At 38.2% G+C, this 27,756-nt stretch overlaps 1 protein-coding gene across 5 annotated transcripts in view; it reads left to right on the top strand.

Moving 5' to 3' along the window:
• Window positions 1–27,756, top strand: part of cep128.L (centrosomal protein 128kDa L homeolog) — a 115,920-nt gene that overhangs the window by 32,745 nt on the left and 55,419 nt on the right. For 4 of the 5 annotated variants that reach the window (XM_041572997.1, XM_018230381.2, XM_018230379.2 and 1 more), the window contains 5 exons: window positions 1,472–1,905; window positions 2,147–2,311; window positions 4,591–4,767; window positions 4,908–4,967; window positions 11,973–12,165. In XM_041572997.1, coding sequence (XP_041428931.1) covers window positions 1,472–1,905; window positions 2,147–2,311; window positions 4,591–4,767; window positions 4,908–4,967; window positions 11,973–12,165 — 1,029 coding nt within the window. Of the gene's footprint in view, window positions 1–1,471; window positions 1,906–2,146; window positions 2,312–4,590; window positions 4,768–4,907; window positions 4,968–11,972; window positions 12,166–22,774; window positions 22,918–27,756 lie in introns of those variants that run through there. The other variant, XM_018230383.2, reaches the window with a different exon arrangement.

The following is a 27,756-nucleotide window of genomic DNA, read 5'->3' as shown; positions in this document are numbered from 1 at the left end:
TTCACCAGTACAGGGAGTCCTTGAGTTACATACATCCGTCTTACATACAACTCACACTTGCAGACAAGGCAATTACAGTAACATACTGTGGTTTGCTTGACTTTTATTAGCATTAAGCTTTAATGAACCACCTGCCCCAATCCCCTCTGGCGTGTACAGGAAGGTAAAAATACATATGCATAGAAAGGTAAAAATAAATACTATGTTAAGACAGACATCTGTCTAAGTTGCATTTAATAAGTAAATGTACATGTTCCAACATACAAACAGGGTCGGACTGGGGGGCCCGGGGCCCACCAGGACTGGTGTCCAGGGCCCCCCTCTGGCCCCCGCTACCTACTTGTTAGGCGAGTCGCCGCTCGGCATAATTGCCCAGGCGGCGCATCGCGCAAACGGAAACGGCGCTCGAAATTTTTTAATTATTTTTTTAAAAACTGTTTGGGAGAGGGGGACTGGCCCGGCGGGGGCCCACTAGGGTCGGGCCCACCGGGTATTTTCCCGGTATCCCGCCAGGCCAGTCCGACACTGCATACAAACAAATTCAACTTAAGAACAAACTTACAGACCCTATCCTGAACGTAACCCAGGGACTGCCTGTAGTTGAAATATGTTTCAGGCATTATATTTGTGATTTTTTTTTATCTTAGTACCTAATGAACTGTGGGAGATCAGATAAAAGCTTTGAAGAGATTTTTAGATATTTCTTCTAAACCACTAAGTTTAGAAAAGCTTTGTTGCTTGGTGGTTTGGAGTTGAAAGGCATGGTTACCCATTTTGGATTGGGCCAATGTGTACTTTCAAAAAAGATATGGTTTTTCTAGGGTAAACTTGAGTGAGAAAAAAAAGTCTGGCACCGAGTGCAAATGAAATGTCAGATTTTACTGGTACCAAGGGTTAATGGTTAGTTATAAATGATTTATAAATACATATAAAATTTAACAAAGGTGTTGTTTTATATGAGTATAAAATAGAGAAACTGTATGTTAATTCTAAGATGGCTGAAGGAGCTACAAGATATGGCATATCCCATGGCATAGCCCATGTTTTCCGGTGTAGGGAACCAGTTCTAAACTTTCATTTTATTTAATTGAGGGGGGTGCATAGAGGGGGAATAGTGCTGACAACATTCTTTTAGACTAAATTCTTCCAGTGTTGCATTTACTGGCATCCAATATCATTTTCATATTTACTAGCCAGTTGGCGATCCAGCCTCTGGGTGATGATTACCTGTCTATTTCTCCTTTATGTAAGGCATTATAATTATTGAGTCTGTAGTGGTTGGAATTAAGAGGTTAGTGCTGCAGTGACTGCAGCACACCCAGTAAAAACTGAATTTTGGACTACATAATTTGTTACTAAGAAATGGTAGGAAGGAATAAATAATACTTTGTTTTAATGTGTACAAGGATAACTATTTAAGAAAGTTGCTGTATTACCTCTTTACCACCATATCAATGCTTGCTATTTTCAGTGGAATTGGAAAAGCACAGAGATCTGCTGCATCAAATGCGGGAGGACCATGACAAGTTACAGGAAGCTCTTCTGTCATCTGACCAGACCCAGAAGAAGAACAAGGAAAGAATGTTAGAACTGCAAGAGGCAGTGAAGAATGTTAGTTTAGAAAGGGCTGAACTGAGCAACCAGCTGGCAAAGGAAATTAAGGCTTCTAAAGATCTACAGAAAAATTTGTGTGAAGCCCAGAAACAAGCAGAATTTGCACGGGAAGAACTTACTCTTGCAGGAAAACAGTTAAAGATGGAGAGGGAAGTGCACCAAAAGGAACTGACAGATATGCATTCTGCAGCTCAGAGTACAAAAAGCAAGCATGAGCGAAGCGTTCAGGAAATGATTACACATTTTAGGCAAGAAAGAGAAGAGCTGGAGAATCACATTCACACCTTAAAGGTACCAAATAGAGACAGATATGTGCATGCATGTTGTCTGATACTGTGCATATGCATGCTGTGGTTTGTCTGATGTTTTTTTTAAAGGTTGACCTATTTTGTTGTTTGGAGAATGGAGGAACAGTAGTTTGTTTATAAGAATGTTTGTGTCTTCAGTTTACTTGTTTGTTAATATGCAGGTGTCTATGTGTGCCTGTATATTGATACCAGGGTATTATCTGCTTGTCTCCTTCTTGCAACAGGCAGAGCTGGTGGATAGCAAATCCCTGATAAAGTCTGAACGCCAGCGCATAGAGAGAATGAAAGTGGAATGTGACAAGCTAGCAGAAGAGGTTTCCCAAATGACTGAAGAGAATGCTTCACTTCACTCAAATTATCAGCTGGCTATGCAGGGTGTAGATGACAAGGTAAATCACATGCTATGGTTTGGACTGGTTGTAAGAGAAAATGAAATAGTGAAAGGTGAGTCAGGTTAAATGTGGAAATGGAAAAGAAGAAATTACATCTGTTTACTGTGTAAATAGAAGAGCAGACCCATTCACCCAAATTTTCTCAGTGTTTTTGTGTCAATGGGATACTATCCTCAGGACAGTGATATATCTGTTAATTGCTCGATCATTTACCGACACTGAAGTTTACTTCTGTTTACCAGAGTAATTACATGATTCCTTTAGAGCATTATAGAAAACAGAATAAAAACGTACTCTCTAGCATCCAGAAGCATTTCAAATAGATTATTTTTTTATCACTGTATTTAAACTATAATTTTGTAGGCCTCTCCTTTTAAAGGTGTCTATGTCTGTCTTCCTATGCTCCTACTTAGATTAAGTAGTTTTATCTTATATAAAAAGTATGATTTGTCCCATCACCCTAACCTTTAGTTTGCAAACTCTAATCTCTAGGTCCTTCTAACCCTATTGTACTCTATAATCCTTGTTTGTTATTCACCATTTATTCCCTGTTTGCTATAACTGCAGTAAAGCACTGCGTATCTTGACAGCGCTATATAAATAGCTTTGGCCTTATTTAAAGCACACATTATTCCAACTGCATTTTTCCACAAGAGTTCTTAAAATATGTAATGGTTCTTTTAAAAAAAATTATATATTTAGCTTCAAGGCTTTGCAAATAGGCCTCTACATAACAAAATAATTGCATTAAAGAGTTATATTTCCACAGTGATCTTAAGTTAACTCTTATTTGTGTAATTCTTACAAAGGCCACTAGGAGGCACTTGAATATTAGAGAAAGATTTACTCATTCCAGGGCCAAGTTTCTCCTCTGCCATCAATACCTGTAAGGAAAATGGATAAACAATGCCTTCAGTTTGGGACAATACTTTTTTTACCTTGTTGTATCTGTTTTTATATAGATTTCAATTAATAAATGTAAAAAATGACCACCCAGTCTGTAAACTATGCAATATTTGTGTACTTTTTGTTAATGCCTCTCATACTTCAAGAATGTTTCTCCCTTAAAAAAGAGCAACCATTTACCAGCAAAATATTTTTCCTTTAGAATACTTGTGTGACCCCTGAAAATGAATTTGTCAAATTTCACTACCCAAACCACCTAGTTAATTTCTTTTTCTGTTAGTCTGTCCTTCCATATACCCTTTTCTTTAAGAGCCTAGGAGCAGATTTATTAAAATGTGAGATTAGAGCTTAAAAACTCACACACTTTCTATTCATTTCAATGGGATCTTTAGAAATGTATTTATCAAATGGTGAACTCTCACCCAATTATAAAAGGAAAAAAAAATTCCATAGGAATGAATAGAAAGTAGGGTGAGTTTTTCTGTGGCGAACTGTATACTTTTGCTAAATCTGCCCCTTAATCTCAAACAAAGGCTTAAATAGGCCCATTCAGGCTCAATTTAGGTAATGGTTTCTGACAGCCCCTCTGGCATGTGAGTACAGATTGCCTATCCAAGCCTGACACAGTTGTTCCCTCAAGATGAAACATCATGGAGCCAGGACAAGCAGTGGCAACACAGAAATACAAATTAAAGTTACATGTGTGATGAATGAAAATACCCCATTTGTCACATGATTCTTTATTCCTTACCACAGTGCACAATTGCATTGTTCTACATCTTCATACCAGATGTTGACTTCTGCTGTATCTGTACAGTATGTCCGTTTGTAAAACTCTTGCCAGCTTTAAATGGCGGTGCTAACCCAGACCAGACACAGGCTTAACAACATGTACACAGCAGGCGGTCAGCCTGCAGGCTCTGCTAATTCTTCTTTTATGTGCCACCTCCTTTGCTTCAGTATGTGAGCAGGAAACTCACAAGCTACCTCCATGGTGGTTTTTCTTTATTTTTATTCTGAAATGCACTTTATTTTGTGTTATAGAGACACAAACACGTATGGGGGTTAAGGTATAAGGGCCGTAGATTGTGCCTGCCTAAAACAGAAGGTATACAGCCACAAGATTCGATTCTGCAGAAAAAGTATTTTTGTGTATTAATTGTGCTCCGCCTTGTTGGACTGATATACAATATCAAGTTTATATTTAGACGCAAGGTGTGATTTTTGTGCAGTACAATTCCACTAGTTTTATAAATGTGCCTAACCTTGATTATTACTGGTGTGATACTGGCCTCTGCAATGCCGATAAAGCATAGAGAGCAATCGCTTTTGAAAATTATTATGCCATATATGTTTTTTCCTGTTGAAAGGAAAGGGAAATAAAGTCCATAGAACTTAATGCTGGAAAACTGGAAGTGGTTAACCAGAAGCTAACAGAGCGACTAAATTCTGTAGAAACGGAGCAGGAAACTATCCTAAGTGCCATAGAGGCAGAGCTCAACACAGCTTGCCACCTTCTGTCTAAAGACTCCATGGATAATTTCAAAGTAAGTTCTTTATTTTGTCAATCTTGTTAGTTAAATGTGCAGCCAGAACCATTTATAGTTAACACTGCTACTGCAAATATAACATGTAATATTTAATATATCTCTAGTATAGTTAATAAATGTTTCTTTTGCAATTAAAGGCCATATCCAACACATCACACCTCAGGAATGATCCTCACTACAGGCTGGCAGAGACTAAGGTAAGCACTCTGTTATCAGCCAAGTGTATCAGTCTTCGAGTTTTCCTAAAAAATATCCCAGTTTTTAGAAACAGGCTGTGGGACTTTGCGGTTGGGCCCTCTAAGCATACATTTTGCTGTGATTGTTTGTTTGATATTTGTTTGAATGGTTAGTTTCTTTATAGCAGATCAGGGCAAGATGGGGGATCCTTAAGTTCCAGAATTTCCCAGCTGTTTGCAGATTTGGCCACACAGAAAGAAGCAGCTGCACAGGCTATTCCAACCACCCCTCCCTGCTTCCCACCCTGTTTTTCTCTTACCTTTTTGTTCTATGACTCGATTCTTTTTTCTTTTATTTCATTGTTCCAAATATCTTTTTTTTTTTTTACATGTGACCTTTTTCACACGTGACTTATGCAGTTTGCTTGTTTTTGACACCACTGATTGTTTTTAAAATGCAGATATAATTACCATGCCTCCTATACTCCTACTACACAGGACTCGAGGCACTTGCTACTATACTACTTCAATTCTCAGATACAGAACATTACTCTTTTTCGATTGTACAGATATTAGAACAGTTTTCTCTCTGCTCTTTCTAAAATAAAATCTATAGCACATTTGCCTTTGCACTGCTCAGAATGTATGAATATTGGTGGACACCACTGCTCCATCAAATAGATATTTCCCATCACACTCTTTAAAACACTTAACTGAACAAACTTTTACCATCTGCTTCTCCTAATGAACAGGCAACTGCACACTCGTGCTTCCTCTAGTGTAAATACAACAGTATTGTTAGGAACAGCTGAACTTGGACTCAACCAAACTTCCTTCATGAATTGTGCCAGAGGGACTGGGGAGGCCAAAAGAATTGAGATGGCACACCGCCTCATAAAGTAAAAACTGCTGTTTATTGAACCATTAAAAACAGGTGGCTGGAGTGTAATGGACGCCTAACGCACACTTCCACAATTCCCTCTTTGGGTCCCCTAATGTACAGGCCAGCCTACTTGCACCTCTATTCTCCCTCAAAGGGAACGTTTACCTTTAGTATGTTATGCAATTTACTATTCTTAGCAACTTTTTGATTAGTCTTCATTTTTTAAAGGTTTCAAATTATTTTTCTTCCTCTTCTGCCTATTTCCAGCTTGCAATTTAATATGCTGCCTGGTTGTTGGAACCACTGATCAATGCAGCCAAAAACAATTTCTCTGTGAGGCTACAGTTTCATTGTTATTGTTACCTTTTAATAAGTATCTTTCTCTTAAGACCCTCTCCTGTTCATCTTCCAGTCTGACATTGAAACCACTGCATGGTTGCTAGGGTATATTGGACCCCAGCAACCATAAAATCCAGTCTTGAAGAGCTGCTGAACAAAAAGCGAAGACCAATTGCAAGTTCTTTCAAACAGAACCGTTTGTAGCATACTAAAAGTTAATTGAAAAGTGGAGTACCCCTTTAAAAATGAAAAATGCTTTGTTTCTTCTAATGTATGGACATCTGCATACTTGCTAGGATTCCCTAATGAATAGATATCAGCACTGCATTCTAGAGTAGAGTAGATTAGGAAGTGTAAAGAAGTCCGATTTTTTTCACTTCCTGTTGTTCCAGTAGTTTGTTCTGTCCGTACCCTTGTTCAGTATCCATCTGTTTTGCCTGTGGGCCAAACATTCATATACTTACATGTATTGGCCTAACTATCACCCTCCTCTACACTACCCTGTGGTAAAGGCCGCACAACAAGCGTCCTTTTCCTTGCCTAAGTTATAGGTCACATACAACACTGCTTCTCCTAATTTACTAACATAAGCACTGAAGCTTTGCCTAATATAGAGACATCAAGATAATTGCTTCCCATCTCCTCCTAAGCTATAGATCAGGGGTCCCCAACCTTTTTTACCCGTGAGCCACATTCAAATGTAAAAAGAGTTAGGGAACAACACAAGCATGAAAAAGTCCCTTGCGGTACCAAATAAGGGCTGTGATTGGCCATTTGGTAGCCCCTATGTGGACTGGCAGCCTACAGGAGACTCGACTTGGCAGTATACTTAGTTTTTATGGAAATAAAACTTTTCCATACCCAGAATTCAAAAACAAGCACCTGCTCTGAGGCTACTGAGAGCAACATCCAAGGGGTTGGTGAGCAACATGTTGCTCACGAGCTACTGGTTGGGGATCACTGCTATAGATAATTGCATACATATTTATCTTCTCCCAATCTTCAGATATCTTGATTCTTGTCTATCCACTCTCCATAATTGGCACACATAGCACTTGCCTTTTTTGTCTTGTTCATGCACGATATTGCTATAATTGGAAGGACTGTGTCACAGTAAAGAAGGGTGTAACGTTATTTAGTAAACATTTCCCTCTAACCACAGCTAAGGGTGGTGGCACACTGGGAGATTTGGTCATCTGAGATAAATCTACGCTACTGGGGGTGACTAATTTCCCTGAAATGCCTTCCCACTGACCAAAATGGGAATCTGAAGCGGGGTGGCAACTTTTGGCGACTTTGGAAAACCGGCGATTCACATTCTTGCTGGTGGGAAGGCATTTCTGGGAGATTTATCACCCACAGTAGCAATAGCATAACTGTCAGAACTAAAAATGGCTCTCCATGTTCTAGAAATGGAAGCTGTGCGGGATCTGTATATAATGTGAATTAAAAGGAAAAGCATATTCTATTTTATATTTTGTTTGTTACTAGTCATACTGATATGACCCTCTTACCTATAGCAGGGGTCCCCAACCTATTTTACAGAACATTGTTCGTACCATGGTGGTAGTATTGATCGGACAGGTTAGATTTCTGCCTGCTAACGATAATATCTCTGCATGTGTTGTCTATCTGACGATATCAATGGGTGACTGTCACTACTATTTGTTGGACATACCTCTCATATGACTGCTGTCTGTCAATTAATGGCCAGAACATTGTCTGATTTGTTACTTTAGTTTATTTAATCTGAATGGTTAATTGTAGGTCTAGAGATTGCAATGCATCATCTTTCGTGGGACATAAGGATAAACTGCACATCTATGGCCAGCTTTAGTTATCATGTTAAATGCAGACTAGTTATCTTACACAAATGTTTATAATCAGCTGTGCTATTTGTTCCCTTGTAGCTGAGTGTTTATTTGTGAGCACTAAGGGTAATAGCCATCGAGGAGATTTGTCGCCCGTGATACTTTGGCATTACTGCGAGAGACAAATCTGAAAATACTTCTCCACTGGCATTAATTGAAATTGCCTGTGGTAAAACCTACACGTTGTGTAGTCGCCTGAAGTTTCCTTTGGAAACACAAAGTCATGCATAGATTTTGCCACAGCCAATAGATAATAAATGTAGAATAATTTTTCTGGAGATTTTTCACACGCACTACCGCCAATTTATCTCGGGCAGCAAAGTCTCCCCATTGGCCATTATCCTTAAAGGAGTTTTGATTGCAAGGATTTTGTTTGTTATAACACTCTGCACAATAGAAAACATTGACTGTGTTGGCTTCACCAAGCCCTTCTCCCTTAGTGTAATGGCACACAAAGAGAGTTGCCATCTGCAATCAAACCTGCACTAGTGTGACTTTGAAAAAACAAACACATGTTTTCCCACCTGCAATTTCCCGGTGGGAGATTAGTCACCTGCGTTAGAACAGATTTATCACAGGCATCTCCCCATGTGCCATCAACCTAAAGGGGATGGATAAAATGCTACAAATCTCTCCATTCAATGAGAATGAAAATTGGCACAGTCGCATGTTGTCCTATCCAGTGGCAGACACTTATCACTCAAGTATGTACTGCGCTATGCCCTTATCATGGAACAGTACATGATATGATTGTAGCATTTTTTATTCACTTTGAATGAGGAGAAGATTAGTAGTTTTTTGTCCAATGCTTTCCTTAATTTATTGTTTGGGAGAGTAAATGCTTGTGGGAAAAGTGTGGAAGCAGAGCACGCAAGCAGAGTTTTTCATCCCAAAAGTGCACAAGAGAAAATGCGTTGTGTTTTTTGACTTTGCATATAATGTAGACTTTTATATTCTAAAAGATTTGCACATTTCTTTTACCTTTTTTAATTTATTTGCCTGTGATTTGCTATCCATATCCTCGGGTTCTTCTTGGGTAAAAGAAGCACAGACAGGATCTCCGTGAAGCTCCAATGAAGCGTTGATTTTAGGGGATGCACCGAATCCACTATTTTGGATTCGTCCGAATCCAAAATAGGGGTGGGAAGGGGGAAAACATTTTTACTTCCTTGTTTTGTGACAAAAAGTCACACAATTTCCCTGACCGCCCCTAATTTGCATATGCTAATTTCGGATTCGGTTTGGCCGGGCAGGAGGATTCAACCATATCCGAATCCTGCTGAAAAAGGCTGAACCCTGCCTGAATTCTGAACCGAATCCTGGATTGGGTGCATCCCTAGTTGATGTTAGAGATAAAGGTCCTTTTTAACCCATATATCAGGTACCATATATTATTCATCGTTGCCTACAGGATAAGGATGGTTTTTAAAATGCTATATGTACTTTTATGGGAAAAATTTTCATATGTGTTACTGTTGGACTTACAAACAATCCAGCAGATAGTTCAGATAAAAGGGAATGTTTGGCAAATCCTGCAAACTTTATGAGCAGCTGAAGCATCGAGTATGATCCACCGGTCATCCTTGCCTACAATGTGCTTCACCTTTGACTGTAAAAAAACTGTAGGAATTCCCACCAGCTTTGTGCTTTTATTTAGAAAGCAGATAGCTACTCAGACGGTTGAATGTTGGATCCTCATAATGTCACCAGTGGCTCCACTGAAAGAAAGCTTTTCTTAATATAGCTCTTTGCCATTGGTGCATATTAACTGAGCAATGTATCTGGTTGACAAAAGTTTCCAGTACAATGTTCTCCATCAGACGCATGCTTTATCTTTTCCTAACAGATATCGGGGTAATCTTTTCAAAAAACAAAAATATTGACTTCTCAGTGCTTACCCCTGACCTTTTTTCTACCTCTTGTTGAAAAGAGTAAAGTGCAAAATTCCTATTTTTGCAAAACTAGTACATGTCTAGAGAAAAAGCACATTCCTAACGTCTGCTCCTTTTATGGCTAGAGGCCATTTGTACAGATGTGTGAGTTTGGGTTGTCATTGGTCAGGCACACCTGCAGACTAATATTTTTATAGCTTCAGCATAACGTTAGTGCATGTTTTACTGGAACACTCTGTCTGTGCTAAAGTTGTGGGTTAGCTCATTACCAGAGAGAGAGTCTGTTAGCTGGGCTGTGCACTACGTACCTGGCAGTCGTCAAGACATGTGCTAAGCACCCTAAATATGAACATGCTGAACTTAATGTATTAAGTAGTAGTGACTATACTCGTACTGAGAACACTGTGGTGCTGCCAGTAATTGGACTGATTATTAGGCATACCACGTAACCTCTTCCTGATCTGTGATAATTATTCTTGCCATACTTAAAATGTCTTTGGGCACAGTGACAAAATGTAAATTAAAGACAGGCACATAAATGTTCAGCTGAGCAACAGAAAAACATGAACCTTACTCCACAGGGGTTGGTCACACGTAATTTGGGATGCTGGGATAAGCAGTGTATTAACCATATATACACACTAATTGAGAAGGAGGAAGATCCAGGCTCCTGGAAAGCGTTACATTTTGGCTTTTGAACAGAGAAGTTCACAGTGTATATGGGTAAAAGATAAATGCATGTGGCACACTGGGAGATCATTATCTTACCACATGAGCATCAGTACGGACAGTGGCCGATGGGGAGATTTGTCACCTGCGATTATTTATGTAACTGTGGGCGACAGATCTCCTGAAAATGGTCTTCATTGGAAATAACTGAAAAACGTACGGTAAAACTTTGTGGCTGCTCAAAGTTCCCTCTGAAGGAAACTTCACAAAATGTTGGTTTTACCGCTAGCTCACTCGAGCTCATGGGGACCGAACGTCCTTTCCTAATCGTAGATCCAAACAAACTTTTCAAGTGATGTTTTTTGAAGAGGAATATCCTGTTCTTAATGTACCTGTAGCTGGGTAGATTAAAGGGATACTGACTTGCAGGAGAAGTAAAGCTTAACTAAAGAAGGAGGACAGAAATGTTATACATTTTGTTTTGTGCTTCTGTACCAGCCTAAAGCAACCACAGCCCTTTAGCAGTAAAGATCAGTGCCTCCAAAGATGCCCCTGTATCTCCCCATCTTATTTTCTGCTGATTTACTGCACATGCTCTGTGCTGCTGTCACTTATTGAGCTTAAAGACCCACTCACAATATACAGTACACAGAATATAAATGTCATAATATAAGGCTGATTTGTAATTAATACAGATAATTACTATATGACAGCACAGAAAACGACATAGTTAACATCAGAATTTAATAATCAATCTTGTAGCATCAGCTTTTATTACAGTCCAACCTAATTTTTTGCTTGCTATTTTGCAACAACCCCTTAGCTTAGCTTCTCAACAGCTGCTCAGAGCCCACTGAGCATGTTAGTGTCACGGACACTTTCCAAGATGGTGACCCCCTATGACAAGTTTGAAGTCCTGAATCATTAATGCTATTGAGGAGCTAAAAGTTTAGGCTGGTGCAATAAGTTCAATATATAGAAAATTGCAATTTAGCCATATTCATTTTAGGGTTTAGTTCTCCTTTAACAAGTCTTTAACCCCCTCTCGGTAATTAGCACTACTATATGGGAAAGAGTGCAGCAGCTTAACTTCCAATTCTTCCTACTGAGTTAAGACTAATTTGGTTGCTGTCTCTCATTTTGAGTAATAACGTGTAAGTAAACTTGTTTTATTTTTCTTTAAAACTACACATTTCCTATAACCACACATTGTAGAGTATTTACTCTGATTACCGAATCCCATTAATGCATGGGCATCTCTTACAATATACATGTCACTATGCTCTAATGCATTTCGCATGCTGGGAAGTCAGTTAGATAAAACCTTCAAGGGCTCAGAGGAAACATTACTGAAATGTATGATCTCCTTTAGACCAAACTGCAATGGCTGTGTGAGGAGGTGAAGGAACGAAAGGAACAAAACCGAAAAATTCAGTGTCAGCTCCAGCACAGCCAGGAACAACTAAAGGAACAAAGGCAGAACAGAGACTCCGAGCTCGAGGCTCTGTGCCAGCAGATCACAGAACAAAAGCAGAAGCTAGTGGAGGCTGACCAAGAAAAGAAGGGTGAGTATTGTAGGTTTCTTTTAAAAATGCCTCTGCCAGTAAATGACCAGTACTGCAGTGCTTACATACAAGGGCCTATTTATCATGCTGTATAAAATTCCTAATGCTGGAAAAAACGGTGTAAAAAGCTGTGTAAATTAAATGGTTTGTGTTTTATTTCACGTTGCCCGATCACTGCATTTGATGCAGCTATTTTACACCATTTCAGACCTTGTGTAGTCCGTTAAAGTCAATAGGAAAAATTCAATTCACTCTGTAGAAAATTTAGAAATGTAAAAAAATTGCGGTGGATCAGTGGGGTCTTTTTTTCATTTTTAAGTTGCTGCTTTCTCTCGCAAGTTGGATTCTTGCACAAAGGTGCACATTTGCTAAAAATCAATATAAAGCTTAATTACACAGTGATACCTGGCTATGTATGGTGTTTTTGGTTGTCATTTTATTTAAACAGAATGGCAAATAGACTCCACAGTGTACAAGGATTGATGTTCATTTACAGAGCTTTATTCTTCTTCCAAAAAATATTTGGTCATTTTTGTTTATGAACTTCTGTTCCTTCTTAGTATGTCATACTAGCAGACTTGAACCATTCACTCATGTTCTGCTGATTTCTTTCTGTTTTTTTCAGGCCAGTAACTTACCAGTTCTAGTTCTTCAACCATGTAGACTAAAGCCTAAATAGTTTTGGAGGAAAAAAGCTAATTATGAAACAGTTTGGCACTATCCCAGAGAGCCTATGGAAATGTTTTAGAAAGAGCACTATTTAATATTTTTAACAGAACTGTGAAGGTAATGCAGAAGATTAATTCAGGGTTTCAAAAACGATGTAACTTCTTTTTATCTACACATCTCAGGGAGTCAGCTTTAAATAGTCCTTTTTTACAAAGCAAACTCAACAGAAAGGGAGGCTGTCATTATTAACATATATGGCCCAGTTAAGAATTTGGGGAGTAATTTGTTAACCTCTGATGTTTCTTGGAGAACTGGGGTATGTAGGTTTCTGCAGTTCCAATCCAACACCAGCTGTTCAGCAAATAGCATGATAATGCTAATTGTCCACTGGCACATGTTTGCTGTAGCACTTTCTCAGTCTGGCATTTCACATAAAGCGCAGCAAGCTACAGTCCTCTACTTGCCTGCATACAACCACATGCTACTGATGAATATATAGGGCCAACACTGTGCTTAATTTATGCATAAAACCCATTTTTTAACAGAACAACCCACAACACTTTCCATTTGTACCGACTGATATGTTCTACAGTGTTTGTTATATATATTTATATATTTATACTTAAACTGTTTAGAATGTTACACGTTTTGCTCCTTATACCCTTTATATAAAATACCTTGGACCAAAATCGGACTGATTTGAATCATTACCATTGGAGGCTCATATCATGTTTCTAAAGGATTCATTCATTTATTCTAGGGGGGCTTAATCTTAAGGAATGGTTAAAAAAAAAAGTCTTGGTCAGACTGACCCATATTTGCATTGCCCTTGCTTTGGGCCCTTTTACTATCGGATGCTGGAGTCATGGTTGTCCGCAACAGATGGATGTTTCCAGTATATACATACAACACCACAGAGGAGTTTTGTATGTTAAAAACAATGATTACGATTACCATAGCAAACAGGAAAATAACCTTAATGAGATGGAAAATTGCCCATTGTTTCAGGTGGCCAAATCCATTTGCTATACCAGTCTTACTCACTAATGCTTCTTTGATGGGAAAATAGTGGTTGTTCACCTTTGACTTAACTTAAAGTATGATGTAGAGAGTGATATTCTGAGACAATTTGCAATTGGTTTTCATTTTTTATCATTTGTGTTTTTTTAATTATTTAGCTTTGAATTCAGTACCTCTGCAGTCAGCAGTTTTAGCAAGCTGGTTGCTAGGGTCCACATTAACCTAACAACCATGTATTGATTTTAATAAGAGACTGGAATATGTGTAGGAGAGGCCTGAATAGAAAGATCAATAATACAAAGCCTTACAGACATTTGTTTATTAGATGGGTTCAGTAACCCCCAATTGGAAGCTTGAAAGAGTCAGCAGTAGAAGGCAAATAATTAAAAAACATTATGAAGACCAATTGAAAAGCTTAGAATTGGCCACTGTATTACATACTAAAAGGCAACTTAAAGGTGAACCACCCCTTTAACTTCATTTACATCTTGTGTAAATGTTGCAGTTATTTATTTATAAATAAATAGGGGCAACCATGACGGTGAAACCGTAACATTCAGTAGCCAAAAACATAATGGAATGAACCATAATGGGATGCTTTTGTGACTTTAACACACTTTAACTACATATCTGAATGTCGAGTGGCCTTGTTTTGCTAAAAAGTAAAGACACAACTGCTAAATCTAAAATATGGACATTAGTGTGTTTGCACTAAATAAAATATTGTACATTGGGGCATCTTCAGAGGAGAGTGCAAAATTGGAAGGGTAATGGAAAGGGTATATTTTCTGTGCTTGGGATGTAGAAACAAATTGCTGTGTTCAGAAATATGAGCAGTCTTTGCTTTTTATGGCAGTCATATGAAAATATTGGCAAATACCGGTAGTTCTGTGAATGGCATGCATTTAAGCTATTTTTCATGACCTCCATAGGCAGCAGTTGAAAGAGATTTCAGGCATTTTATGTTTCATTCTTACCATAGAAAAGGCATGGAAGACCAAATTCCCACCATGTGTGGGCTGTGGGTCTAAAAAGATCATTTTAGTTTCATCCAACAGTCCTATCATTTCAAAAGTCCATATGTTTGCTTCCTCTGTTCATTATTACATGCAGTTTTCACTGATGGTATCATCTGATTATGTATTTTCCCCACCATCTTCCATTGGCCTGGCTGATTGATTAAGTGTCCTTTGTGACACAAAACGCGTCAGGCAAGAGATGATTGTTTAAATAAAGTATCTACGTTTATCTACAAAACTTTGGTCTGATCTATACGTGAGTTACCAATGTGCCCGGCACCAACATTTATTTTCTGCATACAGATTGACAGGGTCTCTTGACTTATCACAAAGTACCCTGCATGTCTATGTAGAAATGCCTGAAACTGCCTGTGCCACTGCCCATTGCTACAGATGGATTTTTGCCCAAAAACTTACTAATAGGCTTTTCAGGCCAACAACTGCCTGCACCAGGGGATTAAGTTTTTCAATAAGTTTTCATTAAGCTTAATGGTAGGCAACAAAGTCTGTATCTGACGTTTTTCCTTTTGCAAGAAGTATAGCAGTGGAGAAAAAGTCTCATGTAACAATAGCCTAAATAACGCTATTGAAGACTGAGAAAGAAAAGTTAATGGAAGATAAACTTTTAGCTCTTAGGGAAAATAAATCCTTCAATATCTCTGAATAATATCATCTTGTTTTTTAGTTAATGCAGATTATTTTTTATCTTTCTCCTAATTCAGTCACATGCAAGTCTTTTGAGGAAAAAACTACCCCCATCTTGATACAAACATGTTCTCATATAAACTGGGCTCATATAATAATTAAGGTGCATAAACACTGACTGAACTTTTAGGTCCTTGTCCATATTGTTTTAGTTTGTCTATTACTGTACTGTAATGCCAGATTTTCACATGCACAGAACCATTCTATCAAATAATCGTTTTTCATTTAAAATTGCCAATTAGTAGGTGCCTTCCCCCCCTGCGTGCTGAAATGTAATGCAGCAAATGTGGGTGTTCTCACAATATCTCCCACAAATGAGAAGCATGGAATGTGCCCAATCAGCCATTGCTGTGACTTTTCATCAGCCGGTAGCAGAGATTCAGATCATAACATAGTGGTATCTTACAGCAGGAGGCCCAAATCTCACAGCCCTGCTAATTGCATTTTGTTTCCAGTACACTAGGTTTCTGTAAATACCGTTTTCAATCATTTTACGCCTCATAAACTTTGAGTTACTTGCTACAGTATGTTCATATTGCTCTGCTGCTTTTCTCCTCTGGCAAAGTGCGCTCTTACTACATACTATGCCCTGAAAGGAAGCCCTTGTTATGTATTTTAATATTACATATTCTTCTCAGTTACTTTTTAAAAGATGATTCAGGTCTTGTTTGAATAATTGACTCTGACTGAATTGCTATTCTGGTTTATCTTGTTTTTTATTTACTCTGAGTACTGAGTACAACTTTCTAATGAATGCTATCTTGTGCATTCTCTTTATAGTTTTTTTGTCCATCCTCTAGATGAGTGATCCCCAACCAGTAGCTCATGAGCGACATGTTGCTCCCAGTGGCCTCAAAGCAGGTGCTTATTTTTTAATTCCAGGCTTGGAAGCAAGTTTTAATTGCATAAAAAACAGGTATACTGCCAAACAGAGCTTCCTGTAGGCTGCCTGTTCACTTAGGGACGCACAATGGCCAATCACTGCACTTATTTGGCACCTCCAGGAGATTTCTGCATGCTTGTGTTGCTCCCCAACTATTTTTATCATTGGATGTGGCTCACAAGTAAAAAAGGTTGAGAGCCCCTGCTCTAGATGCTACCAAATACTACTGCTATCTGCCTTGATGAATAGAGCTATAGTTCACCATCTTTGCAGTTGGGCGTCCTTTTTTAATGTTTACCTGTCCCTCCTCTAAGCACATTGAGGCATTTGTTATATAACATTGGATCAATGGATCTTGCAAGTGTAAGTTAGAAATATGAATGCACAAAAGAACCACATATTCCTATACGTCAAAAATGCAGATCAGGGTATGACATGATTGTATGAGTTATGGGTTTAGATTGAACTAGATTTCTGTGCCTTGGGATCTTTTATTTTTCATACGTTTCCTATTGAATATATATATTCAGAATTTATAATTCTTCTTGTACCTAGTTATAAAGTTAAGTTATAGCATTTATTAATCTAACTGATTTAAACTGATCCAAATTACATTTTTGAATGCTATGTATAAAGTGTCAGTGTTATTACTGGATGCTTTTGTTTTTTCTTTTACTGTGCCCTAAACAGTTCTTAGTATGATACTTAGGGAGCTCCATCACCATCATCTGGGATTCGATTTAGCATTATTTTCCTAGCCCAATCAGTAAAAACTTTACAGGATTCCCATGTTATTACTACAGAACAAGTAAAATAACTTCAGGAGGAAACAAGGCTCCTTTCACTGATGTATAAAAGATTATAGGCAGAGAAGGAAACCCGTTTACATAAAAAGTTATGCTTGTATAGTTTACTTTTGGTTTCAGAAAACTTAAAACTGGTACAAAATTGCATACAGTACATTCTTAGAGATGTGGCACACTGGATAATTGGCGGCCTTTTGCTGCTGGCTGAGAATAGCCTCTCCATTGACTTGTAAGATAATAGGCTGGGCCTTGCCAGTGCACTTGCAGGCCAGGTGATTATAGCTTGGAAATGCACCGCTGATTGTTTTTGAAAGATAATCGCCTGACCAGCGTATGCAGCAGCAGGGTCCAGGCAATTACCGTACAATCCAACAGAGGGGTATTTCCCAATGTTTTGCTGACTGCTTGCACACTGACCTGAAATTGACGGGTGGCAAATGGCTGGCATACACCCTGTGTCCACTGACGTTATCTTTCAGTTCACAGACTGGTCTTTGTTAGCAGCTGCTGTTTTTTTGGTGCTTTGCTGCTGCAGATATACTCTCTTGCCAATAGAGGAAGCTCCTGTTCTACGATGATGCCCTAATTGGCAAGAATTCCTATTCAGTAATGCTGTAGTGTAAAAACTCAACTGTGCTGACCAAGCTTACCCTTGCCCCCACCTTCACTAAACTGTGTGAGTCTTCACCACATCTTAATGCACCTATTTCCCTGTCTATAAATTTATAGACTTTATGCTATAAATGTTCATTTCCTAAGAACTGTAGCCTCTCTCTTCTTCATACATTTTATTCTTCTGAAATATGGCTTCATACTTAGCTCTGTTCATTTTCATAATACAATATTTCTTTTCTCTAACCTATTGTCATTGTTCTTGTAGAGATAAGATAATATTTTTTAATAAAAATAATGTAGCTGACTTTCCTGTGTTAAGATATTATCCCAGAGGAAAATGCAGGAGAATTATAACCAGCCTGAAATTATTTTTTATTGCTACAGTTTGTAGTAGTAGTAGTAGTAATAGCAGTTTGTAGTTAGGGGTTTAAAAAAAAAAAAACAGGTCCATCAACCCTTTGAAACAACCCCCAGTTTGTGTGCACAAGTGAGTTTGTGTAGAACCATTTTCATTGCTTCAAATAGGGGTTCTGTTTCTGAAACCTGTGAGGGTGGCTTATGTGATTAAAGATCCCCCGCTTTCTGTCTATAATGTTCTTTAATGGACTTGTACTTAGTCATATCCCTTTTGCAAGCACCTTTTCTCCAGTGAATTCACAGCCTGGATAGTTTTTTCTCATAGTTTTGTTGTTCCATTCCTTTAACTATTCCTAAGTTTAGTGTTACAAATCTCTGCATTCTCTACGCTCCTCTACTGACCTGCTACTCAACTCTTCTCTCATTACCTCCTCACATGCTCGCATTCAAGACTTTGTAAGGGCTGCACCCCTCCTCTGGAACTCTCTCCCACGGTCTGTCTGACTTTCTCCCAACCTTTCTGCTTTCAAGATGTCTCTTAAAACGCACTTCTTTCGAGAAGCCTACCCTCACTCTGCTTAACTACCAAATGCAACAACATATACAGTACCACATTTCTCACCCACTTAATTCGATCTTGCCCACTCCCACACCTTGTGTATTACTCCCTTCCCTTTAGAGTGTATCAAAGTCAACAAAACATAGGAAAGCGTCCAGGTTCTGTAGTTAATCTTATAGCGCTGGTTTATCTACACATATTTTCCTTTAGAGTGTATGTCTATGCATAGGGCCTTCCTCACCTTTTTGTACCGGTAGTGATTGTGATGTATGTAACTCCATATGTTCTATGTATATAATTCATGTGATTTAGTTGTATAATCACATTTACTTTACAGTGTTACGCAATATGTTGGCGCTATATAAATACATGTTAATAATAATGAATAATTCTCTCCAGCTTTTTATTATTCTTCTTAAGGACTGGGGCCCAAAACTGCACTGCATACTCAAGGTGAGGCCTTATTTGGGATCTATAAAGAATGCAAACAAATCTATGCTGCGGTAATGTTAATGAGCAAAAATTAGTTGTTCCCTGAGTAGGTGTTGATTATTGTTAGGTTAATAAACTGCCTACATGTATCGAAGGGAACCAGGGGTCTTGACGTCATGCAATCCGTTCAGAAGGCCAATCAGTGTTATGCCAGCTGGTACAGTTTCATTTTGAGATCTAAAAAGATTGTAGCAGTGTTATTTGCATTTGCATGGTGTAAGAAATTAGCATATAATGATGTATGATGGTTGGAACTTCAATATCTATCAGATCCTGTGGGCACGGACTGCATTGAGCCTTAGATCTGGTCCTCTCACAATGGGTCAGCAAAGGTTCCTGAGGTGATCCGTGATGTGTTGACTTAGATAGGAAATATGGCCTCCCAGTTCAAACATTGCATGTGGCCATTAATAACTAATTGCTGAGTAGCTGCAAATTGATTGATAATTAAGTGTAAACTTACACAGGTTCCTACTGTCTAGTGAATTGATCTACAAAGAGGCTGACTGCATTTAAGGTTAACCCCTAGACCTTTGGCAGAGCCAAACTATAGTAAAATATAGTAAACTATATTGATAAGCAAATTTAAACAAAATGCCATCAATCTAAGCAAACGTAATTGTATATTTTGTTCAAAGTAAACTCATGTAATAATCATAATCTCTGTTTTAATCACATTAAAATCAGATTTTGTGAATGATGTCTTCTCATATTGTATTAAGGTACCTGGGATAATATTTTTATATTAAGGACATGCAAAAGGTGTTAGTGATAAGACCACAGACCACAGGCAACAGCTCACCAGTAGCTACATGGGGTCTTGGTGGACACAGCCAAGACTTAAAGCACAAAGAGGTTTTCCTTCCCAAGAGAATAACAGCAGATGTTCATAGATTCCTGGTATAGTAAAGGAAAACTAAATTTCACTTCAAACACATGTAGGGTGCAGCATAACCTGACGCATTTTATGCAGGCGGCACTTAATCATAGGCTGGGATCTGTGCATGCCTGCTGTTATTTTCTTAGAATAATCTTTTTTATCCCTGTAGTACTGAATCATACTCTGTATGATCTCATACTTAGTTTTTATGTAACTTAAAAGCCTATTTTGTCTTTCTTACTTTGCCACATGTATATTAGAGGGCAACCATTTGTCCCATTTTACAGCCTGAACATCTTGAAATATCATTCTAGTAAATATAGAAAAATGATTAATCTGTACATAAGAAATGTCTAGATTTTCGTTTCTATTTCACTTGAATTTGCATGGCTTGGCTTCATGGACACACTGCCTGCTGACACGTCTTTGTAGGGTGACATCACTTGAGCTGAATGCCGAACGCAGCGGGGTGGATAGAGTTTTTGTGTCTCAGCTGCAAACCTGATGTCAGAGCTGACGGTTGTCTTTATCGAAGGTTTTAATGCCTTCCTTTTTATGTCACACTGCAGATTCCTAGAAATATTGATGCTCTGGGTTTTAGCTTGAAACTTGGAAGAGCTTCTGCTTAACCTATCAATTTCTGCAGACTGCACGCTGATACTCATTGGTGATGTGATGCCATGAGGAACATGTAGCACGTCAGTCCATTCATGTAGTCACATCTTTCTAAATGTGGGAACAGTGAGCCCTGCGTCATCCAGTGAATCACGGAATACATGTGGGAAAAGTATACAATGGGGAAAATTTTTGAAAAAGGAAGATGAAAGAATATCTTGAACAATTGAACACAAGAAAATCCTCTAAGGAATTTATTGGAAATTGCAAGATTGGATGCCTGTAAAATGTTATTAGATATTCCATAAGCAAGAAGGAATTGTGTGACTGAGTTCCAGATTACAAGGGTTATGCACCAGCTGCATGGTATCTCTGTGCAGAGAGAAGTTATTAAAGGGAGGGTTGTCAGGGTGAGGTAAGAGTACAGAGGAGAGCAGCCAGAAGAACATCTGGGATATTTTCATTGTTCTTCATAAACATACAGTTCAAAACATTACAGTTTTATATGAAGATAGCCAAGTCCCACAGCTCTCCCATCTGTGCCCCATGGGGTTTTCTCTTTTATATCTTCTGGATGAAAAGCTGCAGCTTGATTATAGCTTAAAGATTTGGGGTTCGTGAGACATTTATTTTCACTGGCACCATTATTATTGCTCTTAATTTATATATCTCTTTAATATCCAACATGTTCTGCACACTTTTGCATTTTGCAATTCATTCATTGATATCAGTCCCTGACCCAGTAGAGCCTACAATCTAAGGTCCCTATCACATTCATACACACTATGCCCAATAAAACTTCCTGTTTATTCTGGGAGAAAACCCACATAAACATGGGGAGAACATACAAACACCCTGCATCTGCTAGTTCCCTGCCTGAAATCAAATACAGGAGTCCAGTGCTGCAAGGCAGCAGTGCTTACCATTGCACCACTGTACTTCCAGTTACTTTCAAGACTAGTCACATTTTGACAAGTTTTGTGCTCTTATTCATAAACTAGGCTACACATTGGATATTTAAAGGGTGACTTTTCCCATTTTTTCTTTAGCATTTGTCCAATAAACTATCCGTAACTGTGCTACAGAGCTGATAATATTTTTGCCCAAGCCTCCATTTTTTAGGCAGTTTGCCCACAATTTTATTTTTCACTCCCCATATACTGTATAAATGAGTTATGAATCCTTCACTAGAAGAATGAGCATGGCTTTGTTGTCATTTTTTGTACCAACCAAAACAACCAAACAAAAGCAGTTAGTACTGGAGTCATCCAAAGATATTATAAACATGAACAGTCCCCAAATTCATAGTCTGCTCTAAGGGATATGGTTTAATTGTGCGTAGCATAGGCATTCCCTTGTACTAAATCCAGTTCATTAGGAATTTATTTGGGTACCATGTCTGTTTAAGGCATACTCCCGGACATCTGTAATTTATCTCTTTAATTCAGGATTTCTCAAATTAATTACAAAGAACTGGCATTTCCTTTAACTACCATGGAAGTATCTTTAGATGACTGAATAGAATAAAAAAAATTAAAATTCCTGCAACTATTACTGTATGGAATAATGAACATGCTCCGCTACTATATGTGGCCTGTGTATTATTCATCACAAGTCTTACATCTACCCTTCTCCTTTAGCCCTTCTGCTATTTGCATGGGCAGTTCACCTTTGATCCTCACATTATGAGGTATCTTTATATTTGCTCTTTAGCTGATACTGATAAGCACAGGTCCTTTCCAGAGAATGTTTAATTGATTTGTGTTCTGTTTCCTTTGACTCATAATTTATTAAAACCAGCTTTACCTTCCATAAAAAGCATTAGCCAAGAAGGGAGGATAACTTTATGAGCCAGAATGATTTATATTAGGAATGGCTCATTCCATAGTTCTTTGTGCTGGCCTTTGCTTTCACTAAGAATAGGATTATTTTCCGTTGTGGTATCTTCAGTTTCATTTAGCTTATAACCTTTTCTCACCTTTTTTATAGAAATGAGGAGAGCATACCAGATGCAGATTGATGCTGCAAAGTGCTTTATTTCAGACTACTCACAACATGTTTAGGGCTACAGATGCCCTTTCTCACTTTTTTAGGTTAAACAAAAAGGAAAAATAAAGTTTGTTTTTTTTCTCGTTGTTGGTTTCTTCTGTGCAGTATATAGCAATGAGAAACATCGAGAAAAAAGACTTTCATAAATGTTGTGACTTTACTGTTTTTTTCTAAAATCAGAAAAGTGTTCTAGTTTACTTTCCGTCTTTCTGTAGCTCTCTTGCCTTAGGCTAATCTCACACAAGGCCTTTTCTCCACCTGCACAAAAACACAGGAGAAGAAACAGTAGATCTCAGTGGATTCTTACCTATCTGCTCTCTGTGTTAAGTGCACTGACAGGTACTGCATTGGTCTGTGTGTTCACAAGGAGTGGATTATAGAGTGAAAATACATACCTTCTAGTTTTTGCAACAAAATCTGCTCTGAGTTTACACAATGCCAACACAATGTCCGTGCACTTAATGCAAAGTGTGCATACGCTCAGCAAAGAAACATCCTTGTGTTCGCTTATGTATTTTTAAATATTGCAACATTACATGATGTTCCAGTAATATTCTCAGAAGTCAGAGGCAGAACATGTCAATGGAGGGTGTCAACAAGACATGGGAAACTTCTGTTTCAAATGCACCAAGTTTTGCATCACACCGAATAGTTAATCCTTCAAAGAATATTTGACTAAATATCAGACTTCAAGGGATTGTGTCATGATTTTTATGGTGTAGTTTTTATTTCTAAATTACACTGTTTACACTGCAAATAATTCATTCTACCATATAAAATTCAATTCCTGAACCAATAATTATATTTTTTTCGATGTAATATTGGTGTGTAGGCAGCCATCTCAGGTAATTTTGCCTGGTCATGTACTTTCAGAAAAAGCCAGTGCTGCACAATGGAACTGCTTTCTGACAGGCTATTACTTCTTCTGCACAATGTAACTGAAGGAGTCGTAGTTGGACCTGGATTTTTACTATTGAGTGCTGTTTTAGATCTACCCGGGAGCTGTTATCTTGTGTTAGGGAGCTGCTATCTGGTTACCTTACTGTTGTTATGTTGTTAGGCTGCTGGGGGGGGGGGTGGAAGGGAAGGGAAGGGGATTTTATCACTCAAATTTGCAGTACAGTAGTAAAGAGTGACTAAAGTTTATTAGAGCACAAGTCACATGACTGGGGGTTCATGGGAAACTGGTAATATGTCTAGCCCCATGTCAGATTTCAAAATTAAAGTTTCATCTGAAAAATGGATTTCAGTGCAGAAGTGTGCTGGTGCAACACTATTAACTGATACATTTGAAAAAAAAAATAATTTCCCTTGACAGTATACCTTTAAGCTGGACCATCATTAATGCATGAAATTGATACACAATTCACAAACGGCATTTGTAAACAGAATTTGCCACCGCCATTTATCCAGATAATTTAAGGGTTCAGAATGGGAATCTTTAAAGAGTTCCAAGGACTCTTTTGAATTTCACATTGATTCATGGGTCTTTTGCATCTGTTCTTTCTAGAGATAGCTAATAAAACAACCTTTTCTAAATATTTCTATGGGATACTTTACAATTTTCTTTATTTAAGCACATATCGTTACATTTGCCTTTATACCCAGAAGAACCAAAACAAATAATAAATGGAACCAAGATTGTTATAAATCCATCTTTATTAAGCTAAGCTAAACAATGTGGTCATGTTTCTGTATATGACTCATGCAAACAAAAATGTATTTAAATGTTGGAAGCTTTTGTTACAATGTTCCTCTCAATCTTTGAGTACACTTCATTGCAGTCATAAAAGCACATATGTATCTCGCTGTAGCTCTGTATATGTATGTTATGGAGGGCAATTTAATTTTTCGTTTTAGCCTTGACTGTGTTGTAACCTTCTCCCAGTATGGGCGGCTACTTTATCAGCACCATGTAGTACCTAAAGAAGAGTGCACCTGCCTTGTATCAGCTATTGTGGTTCTTTGTCAACTGCAGTATACAGTATAAAGGACAAACACACATATTTAAAACCCCAGTAACACCAACAAGAAAAGTTAATATTTAAACCTGATATATGGTTTCTTTTTCTCTTTTTATTTGTAAAAAAGATATTTTTTGTTGAAGAAGACATGTTATTATTTTAATGAACATATATTGAAAGTACCCACCAGTGTGTAACTGGTCCTACAGTACCACCTTCCTGCCCTTTGATTTAAAGATGACCAAGTAATCCTCCTTGATACTCAGACAATGAATGCCACAGGATCACTTAGTTAACACCGTAAGATCATTTAGCTTTAAATGTATCCAAACCAATCAATATTGTTAGTGATGGACCCATTCAACCTTGGCCAGTGCTACAAGAGCAAGCAGGGGTAGCAATCACTGATAGAAAGATAAAATACAATATGGCTTATCATGGAATGAGATAAATACTGTAATAAGAACAGTAGTATTGCCCTTAAAGATGACATACTCAAGTGTAGGAGTATTCACACTAGGGATGTACCGAATCCAGGATTCGGTTTGGGATTCGGCCTTTTTCATCAGGATTCGGATTCGGCCGTATCCTTCTGCCCTGCCGAACTGAATCCAAATCCTAATTTGCATATGCTAATTATGGGCGGGCAGGGAAATTTGCGTGACTTTTTGTCACAAAACAAGGAAGTAAAAATGTTTTCCCTTCCCACCCCTAATTTGCATATGCAAATTAAGACTTGTTTCGGTATTCAGCCGAATCTTTCGCAAAGGATTCTGGGGTTCGGCCGAATCCAAAATAGTGGATTCTGTGCATCTTTAATTCACACCATAAAGAATATAGTGATATTTTGCTTGTCAATATTTTTTAAAGTTTGTATTTCCTACAGTGTTGTGTCTGTACACTACCAAATCTCAGATTTTTGCATTTTTCCATGTGCATGATTTGGCACAATTATCCTTATAAGATGAAGAAAGAGGAGCATAGTTTCAATGAGACCTCCTTAACCATGTGTCCTGGCCCATTTCTCTCATTTTGTCAAATTACACAACACTTGGCTAGAATTTGTTTAGAACTATGAATGTTTTATATTTTATTCTGCAGAAGTTTGCCATTGCCATCAGATTTATTGCAGAAAAACAGGTTGCATTACTGAAGAGCCATGATATCTAAAATTCCAAGCAGGATTTTCTTCCAACACACTGTTAATCCCAGTAAGTTTCACTGTAATCGGTTATAAAAAAAACAGCCTTTAGCAGAACACCACTTCTATTGTCCATCACACTACCTTTCTTTAAACATTTCCCAGGCTCCAAAATGTCAGGGGAGGCGCATGTTTAAAACTTTTCATATGCCCCAAAGACAGAAATGTCGTTTGTGACCTAGCTCATGCCATACAGTAAAGTTCTCCAGGCTTTTATTAAACATAGAAGCCTGTAATTCACATGAAAAGTAGTTACCTTTTTCTCCTCTTTTTCCCCTGCAGTATCCTGCAGACAGAGGGGGTGGGGGGACCTCATTTATTATGCTCTATGTCTCAGTTCTCCAGTGACTGTCCGCTTTACAAACATAAAATGAATAAAATTATGAGGTATGAATGAGATATAGATTCCAAATCCTGTCCCTCGGGCATTATAACATATATTCATAACAAACCACAATTAGACTTCTTTCCACCTCCCAGTTGGTTAATTTGGAAATTCTTAAACTCATTAGTGATGTTTCCTTTTTAGTTTTCTTGCAAACAGTTTTTTCTCACATTCCTCCTCTGTGCACCCTCCTGTTCTGTTTTCCATTGCAGTAATGAGTAGCATTTTTGTCCCAGCTGCTTTTCCTGGGCTGTTTAGATTTTGGGAAGGGCATACCCTAGAGGCATTGATGCCAGGGCTTGTCTGCCTTACATTAAGCATTATAAGTACATCTGATCCCTCCAGTTTCAGATGGCTTTAAAGCTGAACCATTTAATGACTTTAGGGCCAGTTATCCATTACTTGATTACATTTGTTTCTTCTCCAGTAAGGAACATGTTAATTTGTTCTGTTCTGGGTAAAGCTGTGGTTACTGCAATGACTCAGTGAACCAAATCCCCTAGAAGCATCCCATCTTCGAAAGCTGGGGACCGAAAAGCAGAATCTGTAAACTTGGAAATTTTCCTTCTTATAAGGGTGGCCTGGTATTGCCTATGTGTCCTGCTTTGCTCCCTGCAGTTCCTTTACATAAGTTATAGTTTTTTAGTACATATTTTCATCAAATCCTTTTTGTTCCTCCTGTGTTGGAGACATAGGGAGAAATTTACTAACCTGCGAAAATTCGCCAGCGACGGCTTCGCATCCATTGCTACACTTGGCCAGGCAAAAATTCACTCAGACAACACTAATTTACTAAAATGCGAAGTTGTGTCCAGGGCACCGAACGCTGGCGAATTTTCACTATCGTTACTTTGAAAATCAAAGCGAAGATGCAGTAGCGTTCAATTATGCCTAGCGAAACTTTGTTAGAGGTCTTCGCTCAGGCTAATTTGCATACGGCGGGGAATTATAACGTTGAATAGACGCATATGTTGCAGCAAATACATTACAGAAGTCCAATTACCTTAATAAAGAAAATAGAGTTGTTATAATGCCCTACACATGAGCCCACTGTATTTTTTGTATTCAATTTTAAGGACTTTTGCATGCTATCACTCTGAAAAAAGGAAAAGACACCTGTGTTTTTTGGGACTAAAAATATGATGTTAAGTAACAGAAGATTGAGGAAGATCTATGCACTCAAATGCACTTAACGTTCAGTAAAATCCGCATCTTAGTGAATACATCCATTCAAACATCCATTCAAACATCCATTCAAACATCCATTCGCCAGAGCGAAAATTTGTCTGGCGATAGAGTGCAAATGAGCGCTAGCGTCTGTCTCTTTCACCAGCAAAGTTAAACCTGCGCCCGTTAGTAAATCGGCGAATTG

Source organism: Xenopus laevis, chromosome 8L, assembly GCF_017654675.1.
Source record: "Xenopus laevis strain J_2021 chromosome 8L, Xenopus_laevis_v10.1, whole genome shotgun sequence".
NCBI classification, from domain to species: Eukaryota; Metazoa; Chordata; class Amphibia; order Anura; family Pipidae; genus Xenopus; species Xenopus laevis.
Note: the sequence above shows the minus strand (reverse complement) of the source record. Positions and strands in the feature narration are given on the sequence as shown.